Source organism: Cnephaeus nilssonii (assembly GCF_951640355.1).
Source record: "Cnephaeus nilssonii genome assembly, chromosome: 9".
NCBI lineage: Eukaryota > Metazoa > Chordata > Mammalia > Chiroptera > Vespertilionidae > Cnephaeus > Cnephaeus nilssonii.
Genome location: NC_137080.1, coordinates 36,142,533 through 36,168,351, shown reverse-complemented (window position 1 = coordinate 36,168,351; position 25,819 = coordinate 36,142,533). Strand labels below are relative to the sequence as shown.

Below are 25,819 nucleotides of genomic sequence, written 5' to 3'. Positions count from 1 at the left end.
TATTTTATTTTGCACATATCCTCAGTTCAAAAAGTTCCTTCCTATATCTAGACTATATTTTTCTTACTGGAGTAAATGAAAAAGGCCAACTGAATTCATCTGACCTTAAGTGCAAAAATGATTTAAGTGTAAGAAATGATAAAAGTATACAACATTCAACACATATAGCATATTTTATAATAGCTATAGATTTTCTAGTTACTGCTACCTTTGACACAAATAAAAATATTAAAATTCATCAATAACATTAAAGTTAAATACTTCTGTAGCTTTGTATTCTAGAAATGGTTATTTTTGTAACTCTACTTAAGTATAATACAAAAAATTCACAAACACATAGGTTACACAGTAAGCTATACTAATATGCTATAGTGGTTAAAACCGTTTTATTGAGCTAATCTCTTATTCACAAACAAAATTTTAGCTAAAGCACCTTACCTCATTTCTCATGATTCTCCAAAGATTCAGTGTAATTCGGCCAACAATATTTATCTCACTCATTGTATCTGACCCATAGTCATCTCTTTCAGCTGCAAATCTGTTCTCAATTTTGTCATCTATAGAAATGAAAATAAGCTGCATCAGGACTCACAGAAACCAAATTTCTAAGCAAATTATGACGAAGAAAGTGAGAATAAAAATTAAAGAAGAAGAATAAAGATGAAATGTAATTCAGTCTATTTTGTTTAGACTTAGAGATCATTATATTTTTCTTTCCTCTTTAAGTTATGAAATAATTTTGTGAAATAAATGTATTTAAAAACTATGTTTTAATAAGTGTGTGTATATAATAATATATATATATATATATATACATACATTTAAAAAACAATAAATCCCTTTCTCTTTAAATTTGGTAATTTCTGGTGCTATTTTTATGAATACCTAAGGCTACCATATTTGTTTGGTGCTAAAATGAAAAATGTTTACTATTAAACCAGTCATTTCTTTAAAAAAAATGGTAGTTTTTAACCCAACCAATTCTCTGAAAATTTTTTGACATCAATTAATGATGTTCATATTCAGGATGAAATTCCCTAAACTGTGGGAAGTCTTCATTTCTCTTATAGCAAATAGAATTCTGAGTCTAGTTTCTTAAGTGAAGGTTTTACTAGACTGGAAATTAAAATGTGTTTTCCTTATATAACACTGGGTATATATAAATGTTGCTGATTAGAGGCTCTGGAATAATAAATATATTTACCATGTACTGAACAGCTATTATGTTCTAAGAACCTCATATTATTTTATGAATTTATTTATCTTTTATTTAAAAATATTTTTATTGATTTCAGAGAGGAAAAAGGAGGAACATCAACGATGAGAGAGAATCATTGATTGGCTGCCTCCTGCATGCCCCCTACTAGGAACTGAGCCTGCAACCCAGGCATGTGCCTTTGACCAGAATCGAACCCGGGACCCTTCAGTCTGCAGGCCCAAGCTCTATCCACATAGCCAAAGAAGCGAGGGGAGAGAATCATTGATTGGCTGCCTCCTGCATGCCCCCTACTAGGAACTGAGCCTGCAACCCAGGCATGTGCCTTTGACCAGAATCGAACCCGGGACCCTTCAGTCTGCAGGCCCAAGCTCTATCCACATAGCCAAAGAAGCGAGGGCTACATTATTTTACTTTAATACAACCACTTTATTATGTTAGTACTAGAGGCCCGGTGCATGAAATTCGTGCATGGAGGGGGGTTGTCCCTCAGCCCAGCCTGTACCCTCTCCAATATGGGACCCCTCGAGGGATGCCCGACTGCCCGTTTAGGCCCGATCCTGGTGGGATCGAGCCTAAACGGGCAGTCGGACATCCCTCTCACAATCCAGGACTGCTGGCTCCCAACTGCTTGCCTGCCTGCCTTCCTCATTGCCCCTAACCGCTTCTGCCTGCCAGCCTGATCACCCCCTAACCACTCCGCTGCCAGCCTGGTTGATGCTTAACTGCTCCCCTGCCAGCCTGTTTGCCCCCAACTTCCCTCCTCTGCCAGCCTGGTCACCCCTAACTGCCCTCTCCTGCAGGGTTGATCACCTCCAACTGCCCTCCCTTGCAGGCCTGGTCCCTCTCAACTGCCCTCCCTTGCAGGCCGGGTGCCTCCCAACTGCCCTCTCTTGCTGGCCATCTTGTAGTGGCCATCTTGTGTCCACATGGGGGCAGGATCTTTGACCACATGGGGGCAGCTATATTGTGTGTTGCAGTGATGATCAATCTGCATATTACTCTTTTATTAGATAGGATAGAGGCCTCGTACAGGGGTGGGGGCCAGCTGGTTTGCCCTGAAGGGTGTCACAGATAAGGGTGGGGTTCCCTTGGGGCGTGGGGCGGCCTGAGTGAGGGGCCTGTGGTGGTTTGCAGGCCAGCCACGCCCCCTGGCGACCCAAGCGGAGTCCCTGGTATCTGGAATTTATTTTCCTTCTACAATTGAAACTTTGTAGCCTGGTGTGGAGCCAAGCCTGCTGCTCCCTCCGGGGCGGTAGCCATTTCTGTGGCAGTTAATTCACCTTCTACAATTGAAACTTTGTAGCCTTAAGCGGGTGAGCCCGGCCAGGGTGTGCAGAAAGCTTTGCTTCCCGTTGCCGTCGGCAACCCTGGCCTGCTCTCTCAAGCTCCATTCTGCTGCCATTTGTTTGAATTTGTTTACCTCCTATAATTGAAACTTTGTAGCTTGAGTGGAGGCTTAGGCCTGCAATGGCTATGGAAAGCTTGGCTTGCTCTGTTACCTGGGAAACCTTGCTCTCTGTGGCTATAGCCATCTTGGATGGGGTTGATTTGCATACTCGCCCTGATTGGCTGGTGGGCGTGGCTTATGTAGCGAAGTGATGGTTAATTTGCATATTGCCATTTTATTAGAGAGGATACTTTTTATTTTGCACTGTAGTGAACTGTACTTGGAAATTTTTATCTTGCTCCAGGTCATGTAGTAACAGAACCAGTATTATACACCAGGGTTGCCTGATTCCAAAGACTATGTACACATCCCACCTCACCCCACTCTTCTTTATTTTAAAGAGATAATGTTTGAAAAAAATTTTTTCATTTAACAAACACTTCTATAATGTTTACTATATTCTCACGATTCAAGTATTTCACAATTGCCCTGAGATAAGTTCTATTATCACCCCCATCTTAGAGATGAACAAATTGAGGTATGGACAGGTTAAGTAACTTGCTTGACAGTTAGCAGTATAGCCAGAATATTGGAGCCATGAAGTCTTTCTCTAGAATATGTGCTCTTTACTGTGCTGCCTCCCTCACCAGGCCCTTTCTATTGTACCATGTTGCCCCACAAATATGATTTCAGCAGTGATTTTTAAAAAAACACAAGCTTCCATTCACTCTTCTGATTTGTAGTCATGTCTTATTTGTTATAGCTAATTAACCTAATTAATAAGGGCATCTGAGCACTCAGCTTTTTCTCCTGAATAAAATGTTGAAAATAAAATGTTGAAAAAAATATCCCAAATAAAATGTTGAAAAAAATTGATATACCACTATTGCTATCACTCGATACATAAAAAAATGCAACAAAAAATTAAACGTACAGTATCTCTGCTTTTATATTCCAAGCGTTGGCAAAGCTCAAAAAATATTTACTGTCCTTGAATCTTTTAGCTTCAATTTTTGCCTTTAAATTTACCAACACTTAGCACATTTTATGGAAATCATAACCTCTCCCAGAAACTAATCTCTTGATTAGTTTTTATCAATTTTGTATTTGGTCTTTTAGTCTTCCTAAAGTATATTCTATGTTGTCCTAGTCCAAGTTGTGGGAGCCTTTAAAATGAAGTTCTTAAAAATTTTGTAGTTATTTAAAAAAATTTTTAAAAGTGCTTTATAAACTGTAATTTTGATATGTCTCTCATTGCTCTTCTCTTAAACGAGAATCAGACTCTGGAAGAACAGACTAAAATACAGAACCAGATAAATAAAATAAAATTATGGTGCATCAAGTAAAAAAAATGTTATGTTCTGCCCTGGCCTGGTGGCTCAGTTGGTTGGAGCATCGTACTGTACACTAAAAAGTTTCAGGTTAAATTCCCAGTCAGGGCACATACCTAGGTTGCAGGTTCAATCCCTGGTTGAGGTGTATACAGTAGGCAACCGATGAATGTTTTTCTCTCTCTCTAAAAAAAAATCAATAAAAGCATATCCTCAGGTGAGGATTAATAAAAAAAGTTATGTTTTTTACAATGATTATGAAGACTATCTCATAATATAAAATACTTACAATAAGATGCTGGATGAAGGAAGCATAATAAAAATGGGATATATGTGTGATGAAAGTTATAATGTATATAAAAAATAAAAACCTGCCCTAGCTGGCATGGCTCAGTGGGTAGAGCGTCGGCCTGCGGACTGAAAGGTCCGAGGTTCGATTCCCGGTCAAGGGCACATGCCTGGGTTGGGTGCTCAATCCCCAAAAGGCAGCCGATTGATGATCCTCTCTCATTATTGATGTTTCTATCTCTCTCTCCCTCTCCCTTCCTCTTTGAAATCAATTAAAAATATATTAAAAAAAATAAAAACCTACATATGTATATGAAAATAGACGAAAAGAAAAAAATATACTAATGGTATATATATATATATATATATATATATATATATAGCAGTGAGATTGGGGAATTTTTTCTTTTACTTTTCTTGATTTTTAAATTTTTTTATAATGGAGTTATGATATATCTAGAACTTACAAAATTTAATATTAAACATTAGGCTAGAACAATAGTAATTTTAAACATCTTGTCTTTATTTACTTTGTAATTTACTCTGTGGTTGACCCGTAAAACGTTCACAATGCTACATACCTGGCACCCGAGAGATCATCTGACACAAGTCGACACTTAAAGCAGCAGCCCTCTGTAAGAGGTAACCCCAGGAATGCATCTGAATCTCATACCCCAGCAGAATATCAGGATCATACCTACAGAAGGAATGGAAAAAAGGACCACACATTGAAACCTTTTACCAGAAGAATTGTTTCTTCATGATATAAAGTATAAAAATAAAAGTCTATATTCTATGTTTCTCAATGGGGAAGGGATCATACAGTGGCACCTACAAAACTTCTATACAGGAAGGAATTGGCCAAGTAGAAGTTCTTGGTTTGATGCTACTTTTATAAAGCAAGTACTGTTTTCACTTAGACTGTGTATTTATTTGATCTGACTTGGGAAAGAGGCTGATAGAAATTGGGGTGGGAGGAATTACCACTGAAGTACACGAGAGAGGGTATGATTGAAAATACAATGCAGGTGGGGGCAGGGTGAAGTGTGAGGGCATGTGTGGATACTGTGTTCTGAAAAAATTCTCCCAGGTCATTCTGTTGCCATTTCTCTACCTCTCTAACCTATACTGTCCTTAAATAGTTTTAACGCTGAGAAAGCAAATAAAAAATGTCTTCCATTTCTCACTTGATTTTAGTAATGACCTGGTCCTTACATGAAATAAGGCCTCAGTAATGACAAGTTTGTCCTCTAAACTTAAGAGGAAAGTAACTCAGTTTAATGGAAGACTGAAATATTAAAGGAGTGATATTAATGTGGGAAAGATAAGCATCAGAAACTAGGAGAAAATTTGCTCATTGTGTTGAGTTGCACTGATAAACTGAACTGACAATCTGCATCTAATTCAGAAGGAGCCTCGTGTGGCTCCTCTTACGACTTCCATGGTGACCACCATGGAAGAACGTGGGGGGGGGGGGGGGGGCGAGAGGAACTGATTACAGTCATAAATTGAGCAAAAACTACAGTAACTCTATCAAATTAGAAGCTCCAACTTACTCTGATTATTGTATTGCTTATAAAAGCCCCCAAACAGGTGAAACATGACAAAAATTTGTAAAGTTGTATTTTACATTACTGCTTATAAAGTCACTCTGAATTGTGGAATGTGAAGTCCGTCCAGATTATATCACTTAACACCTGGAGTATCGGCCAATGCCTTCAGTATAGAATTACACTAATTTACTGGTGGAAGCTAATATGGCTACTCTGCAAGTCGGTGGTGTAACAGTGGATCATGTGCAGATCAGCAGTTATATTTTAAACTGTTTTGCTAATATTTTATACTTCCATAGCTTCTTTCTTTTTTTAAAAAAAAATGTTTATTGATTTTAGAGAGAGAGGATGAGAGAGGGATAGAGAGCAACATCAATGACAGAGAAACATTGATCAGCTGCCTTCTGCATGCCCTCTAACTGGGGATCCAGCCTGCAACCTGGGCATGTGCCCTGGCTGGGGGTCAAACTGGTGATCTCCTGGTTCATGGGTTGATGCTCAACCACTGAACCATACCAGCTAGGCCATAGCTTCTTTCTTAAAATGGGTATTGAATGGCTTTAGTTCTTACTTATAAGAATGTCATAAAAATGTCTCATTTTTAATCCTGGATGATTTAAGTAGCTGATATAAAAAAACCAGGTTCAGATTTCTGCAATGGCATTCTTTTTATTTTTCTATTCCTTAAAGGCCCTATCAAAATACATTATATAATGTAAATTTTATTATCTGGTGATCTGTTTGTGATCCACTGTTACACCACAGACTTAGCCCTCAACTTGTCAGGAGACAAAGATAAAGGAAGCAAGGCAATATGCAACAATGAGGCAAATTCTCAGTCTCAGAAATCAAAGGCTTAAAAAGGTAGATTAATTCTTAAAAAGAAAATTCAGAAAGATCTGAGGGCACTTAAGAAAAGGAATCTCTCAACACCTTTCCTGCTCATTAGTCTTTTAACATAACATCTAATATACATTTGTCATTGATAGCAACTTCTCAGAGCAGTCAAAGATGAACTATCTGTAAGACAAGTGCATCTCCCGGTAAAACTACGTAATGTTTAAACTTAAGAAATCGGGTAGAAGTGTCAAGTGACTCTAATGATAGGGATAGATTTGAAGGATTCCTATATACACACAAAAGAACTCCTGCAGTCAACAGGAGAGGGGGAGGGCAAGGAGGAAGGGGAGGAAGAGAAACATCAATCAGTTGCCTTCCTTCTAACCCCAAACCCAGATAGGTGCCCTAACTGGGAATTGAACTGGCAACCTTTCAGTGCACGAGACACTCCAAACAACTAAGCCACTCTGGCCAGGCTTGCTAATGTTTTGAAAAATTATTTTTCTCAATTAAAAAGTTGTCTATTTTATAAACTGCCACTGTTCAGAGATGATGGCTGGAAAAAAACCCCGAAAAGTTACCCTATGCTCCTCTTAATAGATTTATTAAATAGATTTTGTTCTTTTAGAAGAATTATGTAGTTGTTTCAATATTTTTCAGCTCTATTAAGTATACTAGAGGCCCGGTGCACGAAATTCATGCACGGAGCGGGGTTGTCCCTCAGCCCAGCCTGTACCCTCTCCAATCTGGGACTCCTCGAGGGATGTCCGACTGCCCGATCCCTGGGATCGGGCCTAAACGGGCAGTCGGACATCCCTCTCACAATCCAGGACTGCTGGCTCCCAACTGCTTGCCTGCCTGCCTTCCTGATTGCCCCTAACCGCTTCTGCTTGCCAGCCTGATCACCCCCTAACCACTCTGCTGCCAGCCTGTTTGCCCCCAACTTCCCTCCTCTGCCGGCCTGGTCACCCCTAACTGCCCTCTCCTGCAGGGTTGATCACCTCCAACTGCCCTCCCTTGCAGGCCTGGTCCCTCTCAACTGCCCTCCCTTGCAGGCCGGGTGCCTCCCAACTGCCCTCTCCTGCTGGCCATCTTGTGGTGGCCATCTTGTGTCCACATGGGGGCAGGATCTTTGACCACATGGGGGCAGCTATATTGTGTGTTGCAGTGATGATCAATCTGCATATTACTCTTTTATTAGATAGGATAGAGGCCTGGTACAGGGGTGGGGCCAGCTGGTTTGCCCTGAAGGGTGTCCCTGATCAGGGTGGGGTTCCCTTGGAGTCTGGGAAAATGGAAAATTATTAACAGTTCAAGGAAATATAGAAAGAGACAAATGACTGTGACAAGAAGATAATGGATTTAGTTTTACTTGCTTAATATTGCTTTAATACTACTTTTTGTGTTTGCCATCTGAGGAGTAAATATTAAGAATGGAAAAATAAAAACTCTGTGAGTATGCATCTATATTTTATTCAATTTTATATCTAGCATCCAGCACTGCACGTTACACACAGAGTTAACATTTAAGTATTGATCAGGCTGAGTCTCTTGTGCATTATCTCGCTTAATTGTCCTACCCATTACCCATTTACAGATGAGGACACTAAAGCTTAGAGATACATTAACTTGCCTGAGATAATAAGCTTTTAGGGGTTTGTTTGGACTAATATAAAGAACATTACAGAATTGAAATGTTGATATTTAAGCATGTTTATCTCTTTATAATAATCATGATCTTTGACGTAAGAATCAAAAGTTAGTTTTATTTTACTTTACTGCATTTTTTTCTTAATGACTAGTATAATTCATGTTATAGACATTTTAGAAAGTACTGCACTTGCACATGATTGAGAAAACTCTCCATGTTGGCAAGTAATCTTGTTGTGGGGAATATACCTAACAAGGAGAAGACAAGCACATGGAGCCCAGGGACATGACTGGATTTGTGCTGGCATACAAAAATGGTATTGACAGAAACTCTACATTTTCCTTTTGCTAAGCTGCTTGAAGAAATAAAAGGATGGGCACGAAAGCATCTGACATGCTGATGACAACTTCTGTGACAAGATAAACGGTAGGACTGACAATGGCAAGACTCAAATGGATGGGAATCCATCCAGTCACCAGTGCTATAAATGCTAAAAATACATCATTTTTTCCCTCCCAAATGTAGTGGGTACTAGCATATCATTTTTGATGCTCTGACATTTAATTTAATTTTGTTGAAAACATTTCCTGGTTTTCTAATTTTCAAAATGGTTTATGTTAACCTATTTTGGATACAGTCAGACGTTGAGTGCATAGAATATCAGAATATAATTTCAGTTTTATAGGCTTTACAAGAATTCCACTATAAAGTTCAACTAAATTTTATAAGAGGTCAACTACAGAGAGGATTGAGTATAACAACATGCTCAAGGACAGCTTTTATCCACACATCAGGATTCAGAGTGTATTTTCTAGCCTGATTTACGCATTTAAAAATCTAAAGCTTGCATTGGGCAGAAATATTAAGTTCCTGGAAAAGTGAAACATTTAATAAGAGAGTCCATGGCTACCCAGAATAATACTCTTGAGAAAATGCAAAAGATCCACTTATTAAATTTATGAACAAATTGCATTCCAAAGCTTTTTAGAAATATTGGTTTGTTTAGAGCTCAGAAAACATTTACTTAAGGAAAAAAAGTTTATTGAAATGGTGGCTGGCCTTCATGGTAAAGCCTATTTAATGAATAAGTTTCCTATAGTTCCTCATTATTTCACCAGCATAGAAAAATAATGCTAAAATCTAACTGGGAAAGCTAGAGGCTAAGCTAATAATCTCTTTCACTGACCCCTCAATCTTGAGAATAGAAGATTCTTTTTCCAATCCCTAACTTGACGGAGGTGGTGGGAAGTGAGGGCAAAATCTTCTCAGGGATAACTCCATTTCAACAGGAAGGAGTTCTCTCCCTTTTTCCGACCTTCATTTATATTAACCAGCAATAGGATGAAAGTATTCTCTGAACAAACACTGGAAAAATAAAAAATACAAAACAGTACCTCTTTATTATATCTGCAATTTCTTGAAAAAGTCCCTTCTCATCAGCAGCATAGGTAACTTCTAGTCTTGTAATTCCAGATCTAATGAGTAACGGGGTCTGATATCTGATATCTAAGAAATAAACAAAATGTATATTATATATAACTGTGTAAGGAATATTGTTCCTTACTTAAATTTTTTTTTTTAATTTGTTGATTTGAGAGAGAGAGATACCTTGATTTGTTGTTCATGCATTCATTGGTTGATTTTGTATGTGCCCTGACTGGGAATCAAACCCGCAACCTTGGCATAGAGGGACAGTGCTCTACCAAACTGAGCTACCCAGCCAGGGCTGATCCTTACTTTTGAGTGAAATTATGCTACTGAAATAGTTCAAATTAGGCGAATGTTTCCCAAAAGTAAATACATAATGAACCCAATTTCTTGAAAAATTTCTTAAGAAAACCTTTAAAAAAATTTAAAGATTCAAATTTCACATTTTCCTGAAAAGTCTTACATTCACAAAATTCTCCAGATAACGTCACCTGAAAAGAAATGTTATTACTTCATTTGTGTCTTTACTCTTCCTACAGGCAAAGTTTTGCTTAGTAGAGAGTATTTTAATCAGCAGTATTCTGGAAAATGTTTACAATCACCTCTCAGGAGTGGGGGGAAGCCCCAATTTGTAGTGCTTACCTAGTTCCATGACATAAAGACTTCCCCCCATGGCTGATTTCAAGCTACACCAATGTGACATCAACTAGTTCAAAATAATAAGCCATGAAATATTCACTGGCTTGTGAGCTGTAAAAGCCAGCTCAAGCACACCAATGACTAAACTGCAAGTTCCTATATAATTTTGTTCAGTACTTTTCAGTTGACTGAATTCAATTATTACCATTTAAAACTATAGAGGGACATTTGGTGTTTTATAAAATGCCTTAGTATATGGTATATACTCTATAAAGAACCTCTGGCCGAAGCCGGTTTGGCTCAGTGGATAGAGAGTCAGCCTGCGGACTGAAGGGTCCCGGGTTCGATTCCGGTCAAGGGCATGTACCTTGGTTGCGGGCACGTCCCCAGTGGGGGGTGTGCAGGAGGCAGCTGTTCGATGTTTCTCATTGATGTTTCTACTCTCTATCCCTCTCCCTTCCTCTCTGTAAAAAATCAATAAAATAGATTAAAAAAAAAAAAAAAAAAAAAAGAACCTCTGAACCAAACGTGTATGTATTTAGGAAGAGATATAAACAAAATTAGATTGTATCTTAAAAGTCTCTTATAAACCATTAACTGATAGTAGTAACTTTTTTTTTCCAATTTTTTTATTAAGGTATTATATCTGTACATATCTTACCATTGCCCCCCCCCCCACCCCACTCCCATATATGCCCTCACCCCCCAGAGTTTTGCATCCATTGGTTATGCTTATATGCATGCATTGATAGTAGTAACTTCTTAAAGCAAATAGAAACTCTGTATTAGCCACAAAACACCAGCACTGCATATATAAGAAAGACTGGCTATCCAACCTAAAGATACATAATCATTTGATTTCAGTATCAACAATTAGTATTTTAGAAAATAATATTTAGAAGAAATGATATATTCTAATTGGAAATTTTATTAAGATCTTTTTTTTTAAATATATTTTATTGATTTTTCACAGAGAGGAAGAGAGAGGGATAGAGAGTTAGAAACATCAATGATAGAGAAACATCGATCAGCTGCCTCTTGCACAACCCCTACTGGGGATGTGCCCGCAACCAAGGTACATGCCCTTGACCGGAATCGAACCTGGGACCTTTCAGTCCGCAGGCCGATGCTCTATCCACTGAGCCAAACCGGTTTCGGCTATTAAGATCTTTATATTGTACTACAGGCCTGGTGCATGAATTCGTGCACCGGTGGGGTACCTCGGCCTGGCCTGTGGGATTGGGCCGAAACCAGCTCTCTGACATCCCGAGGGGTCCTGGATTATGATAGGGCACAGGCCTGGCCGAGGGACCCCACCAGTGCACGATCGGGGCCGGGGAGGGACGCGGGAGGTTGGCCAGCTGGGGAGGGATCAAAGGAGGGCTCCAGTGCATGACCGGTCTGTCTCGCTAAGTCCTGATCGGCCAGACCCCAGCAGCAAGCTAACCTACTGGTTGGAGCGTCTGCCCCCTGGTGGTCAATGCACGTTATAGTGACTGGTTGACTGGTCAACTGTCTGCCCCCTGGTGGTCAGTGCATGCCATAGCAAGTGGTTGAGCATATCATTAGCATATTACACTTAGATTGGTTGAATGGATGACCAGACACTTAGTATATTAGGCTTTTATTATATAGGATTGCTCCTGACTCCTGACAATTATTGGAGTAAGTATAATAAGTCTAGGACAAAGCTATGTACAACACTTCTTATTCCTACGTCTCAGCAATTTAGAAAGAAGTTCCTTACACTGGCTTGGTTTAGAACTCCAGACAGGCACAGGTATAAACTAATAAAAATGAACACTACCTTGACTGGAGACTGTCTTGTCTTTATCAATCACTATTACACCCGTGAGTTCTGTTTTGTCTGTATTTGGTAGTGGAGTATCAGATGAGATGCAGTAGAACAGAGCACAGATTGGGTCAAATTCAGGATCTGGTTCTAAGTCTCGTCTAGTTCGAGCATGTAACTCCACACTGATGAGGGTAAGATTTTGTATCTATAAAAGAAAATTAAAATATGTTTTTAAACACTTTTAAGACATGCTGAAAAAACTATGTTTCATTAAGACTCGAAGGAAATACATATGTAAAATTACAGAAAAAAAATGGCCACAGAGTACACACAGTTTAATACTCTACAGATCAAAGCTAAAAATTTTCACTTCTAAGATTAAATTAAATCAATTCATGTTTTTATTTTAGGAAATTTGTTTATAATTTTTCAATGTCAATACATATTTTCTCAATTTCTGTTTGAAAGGCTAGTCCAAGTAGTTGTATATTCAAAAGTTTGTTACCTTTTACTATCTACATAGTTAACTATAGTTTTACCTACAGTTCAAACTAAAAAAAGAGATAATTTAAAATTTGAACTCCTTATTTTTTACTACTTGAGGCTACTTAAATTTAGACTTTTGTACGTACTAGGCAGACTGCTATAGTTTTTCCTGAAAAGAAAAATCATAAGAATAGTATGGTATCAACTACACAACAACCAGATTTTTGCTCATGCACATTTTCTCTGACATATAATGCAAGAATGTCGAATCTCAGAGGGAAGGCAATGGAGGGTGGGTGTGAAGAGATCAACCAAAGAACCTGTATGCATATATGCATAACCCATGGACACAGACAACAGGGTGGTGAGGCCCGGGGTAGGGGATGAGGACAGGGGCAGGCTAGAAGAGGTCAATGGATGAAAAAAGGGGACATAGGTAATACTTTCAACAATAAAGATTTAAAAAAAATTTTTTTAAATGTAATGTTTTTCCTTTAAAACTTACTTTCCTATGCCAATAAAAACTTTTCTTAACTGCAATCCTTAGTTCTCTTTCTAAAATCAAGACACAGCAAGTAAAAACTCTGTGTGTAAGAAATACAAATATGAATTATAGCTGAAATTACAGCCATAATCATACCAGCAAAGTACATATATGTGGCAATGGGAAATAGCAGACTACAGTCCAATATTGGCAATTATTCAAATCTTATCTATATATATAAAAGTCTAAGCGACCATCGCAACTGAACGGACTGACCAGGCTGTGTGGGGCCACTAGGCCGGCAGGGGAGTTCAGTGAGGGGTGACCAACAACCGAGCAGCAGGCTGCGTGTGGCGACCAGGTCGGCAGGGGGTTAGTGAGGGGCGACCAAATGACCAAACAGCAGGCTGCGTGGGGTGACCAGGCCTGCAGGGGGGGCAGTTGGGGGCGACCAGGTTGGTGGGGGTGGGGGGGCAGTGAGGGGTGACCAGGATGGCGGGGTGGGCAGTAAGGGGAGACCAGGCAGCGGGGGGCGGGGGAGGAGTTAGGGGTGACCAGGCCGGCAGCGGGGGGGGGGGGGGGGCGTTGGGGGCGACCAGGCTGGCAGGGGGAGGCAGTAAGGGGTGACCAGGTCAGCGGGGGGGGGGGGTATTTAGGGGCAACTAGGCTGGCAGGGGTCAGTTGGGGGCAACCAGGCCAGCAGGGGGGGCAGTTGAAGGTGACCAGGCCAGCAGGGGGAGCAGTTAGGGGCGATCAGGCAGGCAGGCGAGCATTTAGGAGCCAGTGGTCCCGGATTGTGAAAGGGATGTCCGACTGCCAGTTTAGGCCTGATGCCCAGGATCGGGCCTAAACTGGCAGTTGGACATCCCCTGAGGGGTCCTGGATTGGAGAGAGTGCAGGCTGGGCTGAGGGGACCCCCCCCCCACACACACACATGAATTTCGTGCACCGGGCCTCTAGTGTATTTAATAAAGGATTTGTATTTTGTATTTATCTTGCAAGCTAACTGTTGAAGAAATATAAATGCAAGGCTCTCACTAGTGATGGAAATAGAATGTGTTAAATCCCTTTGGAGGACAATTAAAAAATACCTATAAAATTTAAAAATAAACATATCCTTTGATCCAGCAATTCTACTCCTGAGAATAGATCCTGCAGATATACTCATACATTTAGCCAAATTATATGCACAAAAATGTTCACTAAAGATTGTAATATTTTAGTCTTTGATATAGAACCAGTGAGTGTTGTATGCTTATACTGCATATGTGTAAGAAAAGTTAAGCATCGACCTATGAACCAGGAAGTCATGTCTCAATTCTGGGCCCGGATACATCCTGGGTTGCAGGTTGCAGGTTCCGGTTGCGGGCTCGATTCCAAGGGGGCATGCAGGAGGCAGCCAGTCAATGATTCTCTCTCATTATTGATGTTTCTATCTCTCCCTCTCCCTTCTTCTCTGAAATAATAATAATAAAAAATATATTTTTTAAAAAGGTTAAGCATATGCATAGATAATCTCTGCAAAAAGATATAAAAAAACATAGATCTGCTTATTGTCTGTAAGAAAGGAGATTGCTAGTCTGAGGTGAAAGGAAAGCTTACTTTTTCACTGTAAATCTTTTTGTACGGGTTGGAATTTTTCCCATGTACATGTAATACTACATGAATTCATTAGTAAATTATTAGTAAATTCATAAGTACTTTTTAAAATATAAAAAAACATTGATCATGCATGTATAAGATATAAGGAATAAAACAAATATCTACAAATCCACCACTTTCCTTAAGAAATATGTTGCTGTTTCTATTTAAAAAAACACACCAAGATTTGAAAAAAAAAAAAATCAAACCATTGGGAACTCGGGGAAAGAACTTTTAAGTTTATATTCTTCAGGACTGCTTGATTTTTTTAAAAAACAAGCATGTATTAATTTAGTATATACAAAAATGTAAAATGGGAAAACTCTCCTTAAACCCAAACAAAACAAAACCTAAAACCCCAGTTTAATTAGGAAAAAAATCAACATGTGGAAAGGTTATAAAGATGACTAAAGAAATTTCAGGTCAAAAGAGTCTGGGAGGTTTACTAATTTATTTATTAGGCCAAATTTCAGATTCAAATGTTGCCTTTCGATTCCTTGATATAAAATGCATTATGATCATAGGTGTATTTTTTTTTTAAACCTATGGAAAGAAGAGACTGAGAAATTTATTTAGTGTAACTAGGAAAGAGATAAACGAGAAGGGGGACAAGGATTATAACCCCTTTCTTCTGCATTGAAAATGTATCTGCAGAAGGGAAAGATTAGTCCATGGTAATGGAAAACAGAAGAAAAATGCCATGGGCACAATTTCTAGAAAAACGAACAGAGCATAGTGCAAAGATTTTTTTTTGGTTCATTCCAAATTTGACCACCAGGTGGCTGTTTGGAGTGTGCCTTGAGATGAAGAAAGCCTGTGTTGGGAAGAAGCTATGAGCAACCTGCCAGACCTCCCAAGTGATTTTAACTTTAAGAAGGCTCATGATTCTGAAATGGGGTAATGTGAATAAAGTAACAGTATAATAAGAAATGTAGCCGAAACCGGTTTGGCTCAGTGGATAGAGCGTCGGCCTGTGGACTGAAAGGTCCCAGGTTTGATTCTGGTCAAGGGCATGTACCTTGGTTGTAGGCACATCCCCAGTGGGGTGTGTGCAGGAGGCAGCTGATCGATGTTTCTCTCTCATTGATGTTTCTAACTCTCTGTCCCTCTCCCTTCTTCTCTGTAAAAAGTCAATAAAATATATTTTTAAAAAAAGAAAAAGAAATGTATGTTTTTCAAATAATAAAAGAGTAATCAAATTTAACAAATTCTTTTGCTAAGATCTATTAAATCTGCTTTAATAAATACATTTTAACAAAGTATTTTAATTTTCTAATTTTGGGCATGTACTTGATAACATATGTATTCCTGAGTTTATTAATTAATTTACCTGAGATTCAGGGGGTAATACAGGGCCAGGTATAAAGCAGAAAGTAAAGTTGAATGAAAAAAATGTACAAATATATATTTAGGAAGTTAAACTATATTCTAATTCTAAAAATGTACAATTCTTAGTTCAAATTTAGGGTTAAATGAGGACAGGGTTTAAATTTTTTTTTTAAGTCTATGCTTATCCAAGCCTTAGATCAGTTTAAGATAGAATTGACCTTAGAACAAAAAAAAACCCAAAAAATAAAAAACTGAATTCTCTGATCTCACGGCAAAAACATAGAACTATATAAATCAGCATTATCCATTAAAAATACAATGAAAATCACATATGCAATTTTAAATTTTCTAGTAGTTACATTAGAAAAAAGTAAAAATGAGTTAAATTAATTTAGAAATATTTTCATTTAATTCAATGTATCTAAGATATTACCTTTTAAAATATGAAATCAATATAAGCGGTTATGAATGAGTTATTTCACATTCTTTTTTTCTATTATGACTTCAAAATTAGTGTGCATTTATAGCAAATTTCAATGTGGATGCTAAATTTTTTATGAAAATACTTGAACTGTATTTAGGTATCATAAAATTTACAGTTGAAAAAGTTGTTTTACATTCCTAAGTTGTTCCAAACATGCTTAAAAGTTTTCTAATAAATGAGTCAAGTATCAGTTTTTAAACCTAGATTAGTTAAATTTAAAATTCAGTTCCTAGACATATAAGCCAAATGTTAAGTTCTCAATAGCCACATTGCTAGTGGCTACCATACTGATAGCACAAGTATAAACAATAAAAATATACTCTAATTTTCACCTTATTGCCAGTCAAATGTTTTTTTAAAAATATATTTTTATTTATTTCAGAGAGGAAGGGAGAGAGAGAGAGAGAGAGAGAGAGAGAGAGAGAGAGAGAGAGATAGATAGATCACCGATTAGCTGCCTCCTGCATGTCCCACATGGGGATCAAGCCTGGTACCCGGGCATGTGATCTCACTGGGAATTGAACCTGTGACTCCTGGTTCATAGATCAACACTCAACCACTGAACCATGCTGGCTGGGCAAATATGTGTTCTTGAGTTGTGCTTTCTCTAAGAGATAAATTTATAGTGACTCACACATATACTCCAGTCTATCCTGTGACTGATGTACATTTTAAAGACAACCCCTTAGTCTTCGGCATATGGCCTGTGCAGTGAAAGTAACTGGGTTATATAGGGATTATATGAACAAATGAATTGTAGCAAGCACTAATCCATTGAGCCAAATAGAAAACACAAGTAAATGTTTCGAATGTGATATCACATCCTAATATAACAATTCAGAATAAAAGATTTTCTAGTAGTTAAAAAACTATTTTCTAATTTTAGCTTCTATAAACTGAATTTCAGTTATAAGATTTATGAAAGTTGTGAAACCACATAGCAGTTGCAATAACTAATGATTGCTTTAAGAGTTTCTCTTATTTCATATAAATGTATGAATACATAAAATAGTAAGAATTATAAGAACAGAATGATTAACAGGTATAGAATTCAATGTATTACTTCCTCAATAAAAAATTTCCATACTTGTTCCACAGCATAAAACATAGGAGTTAAACAGTGAATGTGTCCTTACTGTTGCAATTTTACCTCATGTAAAGCTTTTGCTTCCTGTAAGTTTTGTATGCTGACTTTGAAACCGTAAGTATTGTTTAAAGATGGTCCATCGATCTGAGAAGTTTCTTTCTTTGGGGTATTTACTGCTGCAAATTGATTCTATTAAAAAAAACAACAACACATAGCCAGAGAAAAAATAAATAAGCAACCATTTTCTTTATTTTGACTACTTATTTCTACTTAAATAATATGCTTTATGTGTTTTGTAATACATGATAAACTAATAATATCTCTTTAAGTCCAAAAAGAAACCATAAGTATTTTATTAACATTCTTTTCATGCGAGTAATTCAAATTACCAGAACTGGATATATGTAGAAATATCTGATACAATCTGAAAGCAAACCATATGTTGTTCTTTGATTTACAAGCCCCAAATATTGAAAATAATAGTCTTGTAGAGACTTGACATTTATACCACATACCACATGGACATTTATCTTCACCCTTACTGGAAATATGACAAGCAAGCAAGGTATTTGCAACAAGTTTGGCTAGTTTATAAGAAGATTTGAAATTTTGGATTTGTATTTTACCCTAACATAACACGTGTCTGAAAGATGAGTTAAAACATAAATAATCTTTATGGGTTTAGAAAGAATGTAATCTTTCTTTTTTCTAAAAAATATGTTTTCTGATTTCCAAATCCATAAGCCATTTATGTTCATAATCCTCTGGTACTTGTTTTTAAAATAAATAGCCTGTAATTCAACAATTCTGCTTTAAAAAGAAAAGTTTTAAAAAAAGTTTATAATCTCCAAATAGAAACACTAAAATATATCTTATGTCATTCATAATAGTTATGAGAACTAGATAATACGGGAGTGATTTCTATCATATATTTCCAAGGATACATATGTACTGTATACTTTTTTCATATAACCATATATTTTAAGTTTTACCATATTTTTAGTATTGGAATAAAGATACTTATGATTTTGCAGAGTTTCAATCATAAATAATGTTTTTCTTTGTTATTTAGTAACATAAACTGAAAAAAATTAATAATGTTATATTTAAGAAAAAAAGTAATAAACCAAGAAAAAGGATATATTTTTGGTGGGATCAAAAATCACTTACTTGAGCTCTGCTGTCATTGGACTGTTCTGATATTGCCAGTAATCAGTTAATGTATTTGTATCCTCATAATCCACATTTTGGCTATCATATTCACTTTCTCTGTAATATTTGTATTTACACATAAGAATCTTTTAGATCCCAACAACAAAAAGAAACTAAAAAAAAAAATTAGGCAATTTCTTGTTGTCTCAAAGATGTAAATAAAATGATGCAAAAATATAATAAAATTTTTTTAAAAATTGAGACACAAAGTTATCAATTATCTAACTGAAATGTAAGAATAAGACTGGATCTTCCACTGATCTTTAAATATGTTTAGCATAGTTACCTTTGCTTGTGTTAAGAATATTCTTCTACGAGTGTCAGTATTACTTCCTTTCTTATGACTCAATTTCTGAGTTTTTGGTTCTGTAGAAAGAAATTTCATATTTAATATTTATATCAAAATTATATGCTTCTGTTTTTAAAAACTTGTTGTTGTTCTAAATTCTTAAGTAACATTTGTGAATATTATTCTATAAATTCTCTAGCGAAACCAATTCAATCTTCTGATCCCCACCAACATAACTTAAAAAATTTTGTATTTTAAATAAAAACATTTACATTTTAATTACTGTTTTATTCCTTACTCATCATCTTAGGGAATCATTTAATCATTCATTCACTTATTTGTCCAGGATTTATGATGATGAGGGAAAGACACAGTCTATATCCTCATGGGGTCTAGAGAGAATCAGACATTCACCAAATACATATAGAAAGGTAAAATTATAACGGGTAAATACAAGAAAAGAGAATACAATGGGGAATTTTTATATAGTCAGGAGGTTAGGAAGGCTTTTTTGAGTTGGAACAGAAAGATGGGATAGTATTAAGTGTGGAAATTTTCCAACTACTGAGCAAAAGACCGAGAAATTGCGAAGGGTAGATAAGAAGGCTAGGGTAGAAAACTAGGTGAGAGATGATAACAGTTTGGCCTAAGATTATAGTGGTAGCAGTAATGGTAGAGTGATCTGTGTAATTTAGAAAACGAAAAGATCACAGGATTTTGTAGTAATAGACTGGAAACCACAGGCTGGACAGTGAGGGAATTAGGATCAGGTAGGTGTAACAAATAAATCCCATGTTTCCGACTTGTGTAACTCAGTAACAGAGATGGTGGTACTATTCATTGAAATGAGGAAAATTTAAAGAGGACCAGGTGAATTTCTCTGTGTGGGCACGTGTGTTAGATGTTTGGTAGTGAATGCATGCAGTGAGATCATGAACTGACTTTAAAAAATACTGACCTTGTGGTACCTTTGAGCATTCAAGTAGAAATGCCAAATAGGCAGTTGGATATAGTGTTCTGAAGCTTAAAAGAGAGTTCTGAATGGAAATTTAAGCTTGTGCATTATCTGCAGTAATACTATGAGTAGGAATTAGATAGAGAATATAAAGTAAGTAAAGAGTAAAGAAAGCTAAAGGCTAAGCCTTAATAAATCCCAACATTTAGATAATAACTGAGAATGTGAGCTTAACTTCAAAGGAAAGCAAGTTAGGAAGAAACAGGAGTAGGAAGAAAAGCCAAGGGGAGAAGAAGCTCCAGGAAGTAAGGAGTGGTTAACAGGACAATGGCTGCTTAGAGGGCATGTGAAAGGAAGACTGAAAAACATCCACTGGCTTTAGCTACATAAAGGTTACTGAGAATCTTTGCAGGAGCCATACTGGTGAAATTATGGGGATAGAATCCAGCTAGAGCAGGTTGAGAAATGAGTACAAAGTAAAGAAATGAAATTGTTACATTTAAGAAATCTTCTAAAAAATTTGGCTTTGAAGGAGAATTTAAGGTTAAAGCAGTTGTTTGGCTTTATTTCTATTTTAAAGTTCGGAGAGAGACTTGGGTATATATTAAAGGGAAAATGGAAATGGGAAAAATGGGCAATGGGAAAAATCAAGTTGAGAAGGCGAGGTTTCTTAGAGGGCTCCTATAGTTCACCCAGAAGTGAGAAGATAGGATGAAGGCATATGTAAAGTAGATTTCACAGCAGAAAGCTAAAAAAGTTTCCACATGATGTTTTTCTGAGACATGATAAAATAATAATACTCTCATTAGCTGAGCTAAAACTTCATTAAAAAAGCCCTTATTTTCATTAACATAGTCTAATATTGTTGTCATTTTACTATTTGAAGAACAGCTATTAACATCTGTTATTTAGAAACTTACCCGTTGATAAAGGACTAAGGCCCGCTGCTTCAGGAAGCCTTTCCAGAAGTTCTCTCTGTGTGATGGGTGTACTATGAAGGCAAAGTGAATCATAAATCCCAGTTTTTGCCCTAACATTAATCGGAGATATCATAAGAGGATCCCGAGGTTCATTGCAGGGGCTTTTTTGTATACCATCTTTTACTGGCTTTAAGAGGTTCTCCACAGCCAGGGAACATAGTTCCTCCACTGCTGATAAGGGTCGGTCATCTCCATTCAATGTTTTGGGATCTGGGGATACTGCTTGTTGCCAAGGTGGAATTACTGGAGAATCAGGGGAGCTAGAACTAGAATAATAGTCATCATCATCATCATCTTCATCTTTCTCAGGATCATTTGTAGAAACAACTGGTGGCAGCATCTGACTTTCACTTGTAGTTTGACTGTATCCTGTGGTTGGAACTTGTAAAGCAATCTGAAAATTATCAACATCTTCCTTGGTATGTGCTGTAGTGGGGAGTATATGTGGAGTTGTATCCATTTTTGGAGGCACTGCAGGTTTGTCATCTGGGTTAACTGAAGAGCTGAAGTTCTCAGCAGATTTTACAACTCCAGCTGGTTCAGTTTTAGACAGTTTCTTGGAACGTTCATATTCTTCTTTGGCTTGAAGCCATACTTGAACCAGTTGTCGACTTGGGGCACATTTACAAGGCATAATCACAATTTTTTTATCTTCCACCATTTTATGGCTATTACTTGACCCTTTATTGACAAATGCTTGGCCATTACGAAAGGGTGACCCTGGTCTTGGGTTTTGAGTCATTGCCGAGAATGCTGTTTTCCACAGACGAAGTCCTTCCAATGAAAAGTCTCCCTCAAACTCAGCTAGATCATTTGGAAGTCGAGTTTCTACCATGAGAAGCCGTCCACCGATCTCCCTATAAACAACATATTTTAGAACAAATATTTTGTCTCAAAGAGCAATTACCAAAATATTTAGCTCCCTATCCTAGAGATTTTTAAAGTTCCTTTTGTAGTCTTAAAAATGCCCATCTCACCCTGGCTGGTGTGGCTCATTTGGTTGAGCAATGTACAGTGTACCAATTCCATTCCCAGTCAGGGTAGGTGAAAGATGCAGCTGATTTTCTTTCTCTCTCTCTCTCTCCCCCTTCCTCTCTCTCTCTCAAATCAATTAAAAATATTTTTAAAAATGCCCATCTCTTTCTTCCCTTTCCATACCCCCCCTACATGCACATATTTTGTGCAGTCTCAATATGCTTTTCCTCACAGGACCACTAAATTGATTTCCTTGGGAAAAATCATCATTAATATCAGAAAAAGAAAGCATTTTGTTGTTGTTGTATGTGCCACGAAGTCTTCTTTTCTCCAAGGAGATGGCACAAACTCATCAGATTCCTTTCCTCTTACTCATTTTAAATAATTTCCCATTGTTACCACATATAAATAAAAACAATGCAAGAATCTGTCATCAAAGACTATATCCCTGGATTTAATCTATAGCCTCTTTCTACATTCTCTATTATCTATAGTAGTTTAGCAGAGCTAGTAAGTTCAAACAAATGTTTGTGCCCACCTGCCCTCTCAAATTTCCTCAAACTTAAAAAAAAAATCACTCATAATTGAGGTAAATTACCATAATTCTTCCTCCTATTTCTTTACATGGCAAGGTTTAACATTAACAAAAACCTTAGGAGTTGGCAGAGCCCTCAGTATGCATAACTTAAATCCTACTAATGTATATGTATGTGGGGAACCACTAATTAAAAGGTAGCTTACTTTAGTTTTCAGTAGTTATAAACTAAACCTCTCCCTTTCTTTAACATATCCATTTGTACTATTTCTGCCTTCTGCAGCAACATAAAAAAAAAAGTCTATTTTGTGAGGCATGTTTTTCATGAGTAAGAAGACAGTTTTTAGTTTTTTCAATTACTTCTCTTCGGGCATGGTTTCCCAAATGTCCTGGTCATTCTCTGGACAAAACCCAATGAACAAAAGATAGATACAGAGACAGTAAAGCATCAAACAGACTGTCAAATTACAGGGGGAAGGTTAGGGAGAGGTGGGGGAGATAAGAGATCAATCAAAGGACTTGTATGCATGCATATAAGCATAACCAATGGATGCAAAACTCTGGGGGGTGAGGGCATATATGGGAGTGGGGTGGGGGGGGCAATGGTAAGATATGTACACATATAATACCTTAATAAAAAAAAAAAAAAGAGAAAAAAAAAAACACCCAATGAACTAGAGTCTTTTTTTTTTTCTGACTTGTTGAAGGAGAAGCATCAGGAGTTGAAGGAACGATTTTGGCCCTTACTAGTTAATTCAAGGTACTACCATTCAACTAGTCTGTGAATTTTCTTAATGAGTCCACAGTTATGAACAGTTTTCACAATGATATTCTACTTAACCAGAATCTAGCACCTTCCCTGTACTCAATTCCCAGCTATATGAAAAATTAAAAGAATTATTGCTACTGAAGGAAATGAGTATGTATGCCATGAGGCCATACCCAACGCAATATTTTGATACAGAAATCATTATGAAACCAAAATTTAAAATGATGGAGTATGGTAAATTCAGCTTTCTTAAATAGTCAGCAGCATGGAAACTGCTATAACTCACGTCAAAATATATATCAAGAGCCTTAAATTTTGTAGTAATCCTACTTTTAGGGCTACGAGAAAAAACTCCAAAATATAAGAAATGCTTTATGAAGAAGGTATTAATCACATAATTATCTATAGTGGCAAAATAAAGAACAACATCTCAGTACAATAATATACACGAAAGAATATTATTCAACCATTAAAATGATAAACTCATAAATTTAGAAAATGTTTGTTAATTTTAATGTTAATGTATAATGTTAAATGAATAAATCTGATATAATATTGTGACTACAGTAAGATCACATTTCATAAAAGAATAAAATTAAAATTGTATACATTTTAAAAAATCTAATACAACTCATTAAAATATTATTAGTGACTGTTACAGGTAGATAATGGTGTAATTTTTGTCTTGTTTTATACTTCCTAAATTTTCTATAATAAATACATAGATTTTAAAAAAACAAAATTGTTTTTTCAAAAATAATGACTGTCTTCCTTCTATTTCAGCTGCATAACAAATGTCAAAGTTAGATAACAACTATACAGCGATACAGAGTTAATGACTAGCACATGTACGTTAACTAGAATTAAAAAGATGTATAAGGCTGAGGTAGAAAAAACACTTCAATTAAAAAATATACCATGCCTACTGATAAAGACAAAGCTCCCCAAATAATGGAAACAAATGTCAAAGGAACAGACATTTATACATTCTGGCAGTGAAATAAAGAGAAAGTCCCATTCATATTAAAGACCACATGGGGGTATTAAGCAAAGCAAAAACAGTGTGTTGGGGAAGGATGTTTCTGTCCTTCAAGTGAAGGGAACTTCTACCCTCTATTGATTACTTATTTTCAACCCTTTCTTAAAGGACTCCTGTAGGAATTACTGCTCATCTGCTGGGTAAAAGCCTGGCATTCAGTGTGTATTTTTTCCTATGGTCAGAAACATGGTGCTACTAAAGTGTATATATGCAGTGTGGCCTCTTGCCTTAGTTGGCTCTTCACATCTCTTTCCACAATTTAGACTATGCAGGGTCTGCCTCAGCAGTTCTAGCCAACCTCCCCTGCTTCTGACTGGGTGGCTGAAATAAATTGCTCCTCTCTCTCTGAAACTGGTTAGGTAAATGGGGTCAAAGACACAGGGGGCAGGACAAGAAAATACAATTTAAACCTGGATGAAGTAATGTTCCCCAATTTAGCTCTTATTAGAAACTAGAGAGGCCCAGTGCACAAATTTGTGCACGGGGGGGGGGGGGGGTCCCTCAGCCTGGCCTGCGGGATTGGGTGGAAACTGGCTCTCCGACATCCCCCGAGGGGTCCTGGATTGCGAGATCACCAGTGCACGATCAGGGCCAGGGAGGGATGTGGGAGATTGGTGGGGAGGGACCGTGGGGAGAGCTCCAGGGCATATCCGGCCCATCTCACTCAGTCCTGATTGGCCGGACCCCAGCAGCAAGCTCACCTACCGGTCAGAGCATCTTCCCCCTGGTGGTCAGTGCATGTCATAGCGAGCAGTTGAGCAGCCTTAGCATATCATTAGCATATTACGCTTTGATTGGTTGAACGGCCGACCAGATGACCAGACACTTAGCATATTAAGCTTTTATTATATAGGATGCTCAACCTCAGTGACACAGATGGTATAGGATACCAACTTAACTACTAGTTTATAAGTAAACCAGTATTGTGATTCCAGCCTATTTTGCTATTAGCTGCATGTATGCATATCTGTTATCATTTCTCTGAAAAGATTCTTAAAAGAAAGAAGAGATAACAGGGTGTTAATTCCATCCTGCACCCTTAATAACTGTACAAACTAACAATAGTAACAATATGACTAAAGATGTTGGCAACAAGAGGGTGGTATATATATCATAGAAACAACTTAATCTTTACTTAGAGATGTAAAATAAGAGTACTTAAAATATATCTATGCTCACTTTCACACACTTTAAAATATAAACTTCTTTTTAAAATTATGAGTTTACCATTTTACAAATAAATACCATTTTAAAAATAATACTTTTAAAGTATTATGACATCCTTCTTAATGTGGCATCGTATCACAGAGAGCCAGTCTTTGCATCTCTAATCCTTAATGGAGACAGTGTTAAATTATAGTAGATCCAAAACCAACACTCATCAGCTTAAAGAAATTTCTCCAGGTGTAAGCATTCAGCTATT

The 25,819-nt window shown here is 37.1% G+C and overlaps 1 protein-coding gene across 3 annotated transcripts in view; it reads right to left on the bottom strand.

Annotated features, from left to right (window-relative positions):
- REV3L (REV3 like, DNA directed polymerase zeta catalytic subunit) overlaps positions 1 to 25,819 on the bottom strand; it is a 148,983-nt gene that overhangs the window by 32,069 nt on the left and 91,095 nt on the right. For all 3 annotated transcript variants that reach the window (XM_079779717.1, XM_079779718.1, XM_079779719.1), the window contains 7 exons: positions 21,019 to 21,935; positions 19,141 to 19,220; positions 17,706 to 17,831; positions 12,144 to 12,336; positions 9,664 to 9,775; positions 4,807 to 4,922; positions 439 to 557 (listed from right to left, as the gene is read on the bottom strand). In XM_079779717.1, the coding sequence (XP_079635843.1) occupies positions 439 to 557; positions 4,807 to 4,922; positions 9,664 to 9,775; positions 12,144 to 12,336; positions 17,706 to 17,831; positions 19,141 to 19,220; positions 21,019 to 21,935 (1,663 nt within the window). The remainder of the gene's footprint in view (positions 1 to 438; positions 558 to 4,806; positions 4,923 to 9,663; positions 9,776 to 12,143; positions 12,337 to 17,705; positions 17,832 to 19,140; positions 19,221 to 21,018; positions 21,936 to 25,819) is intronic.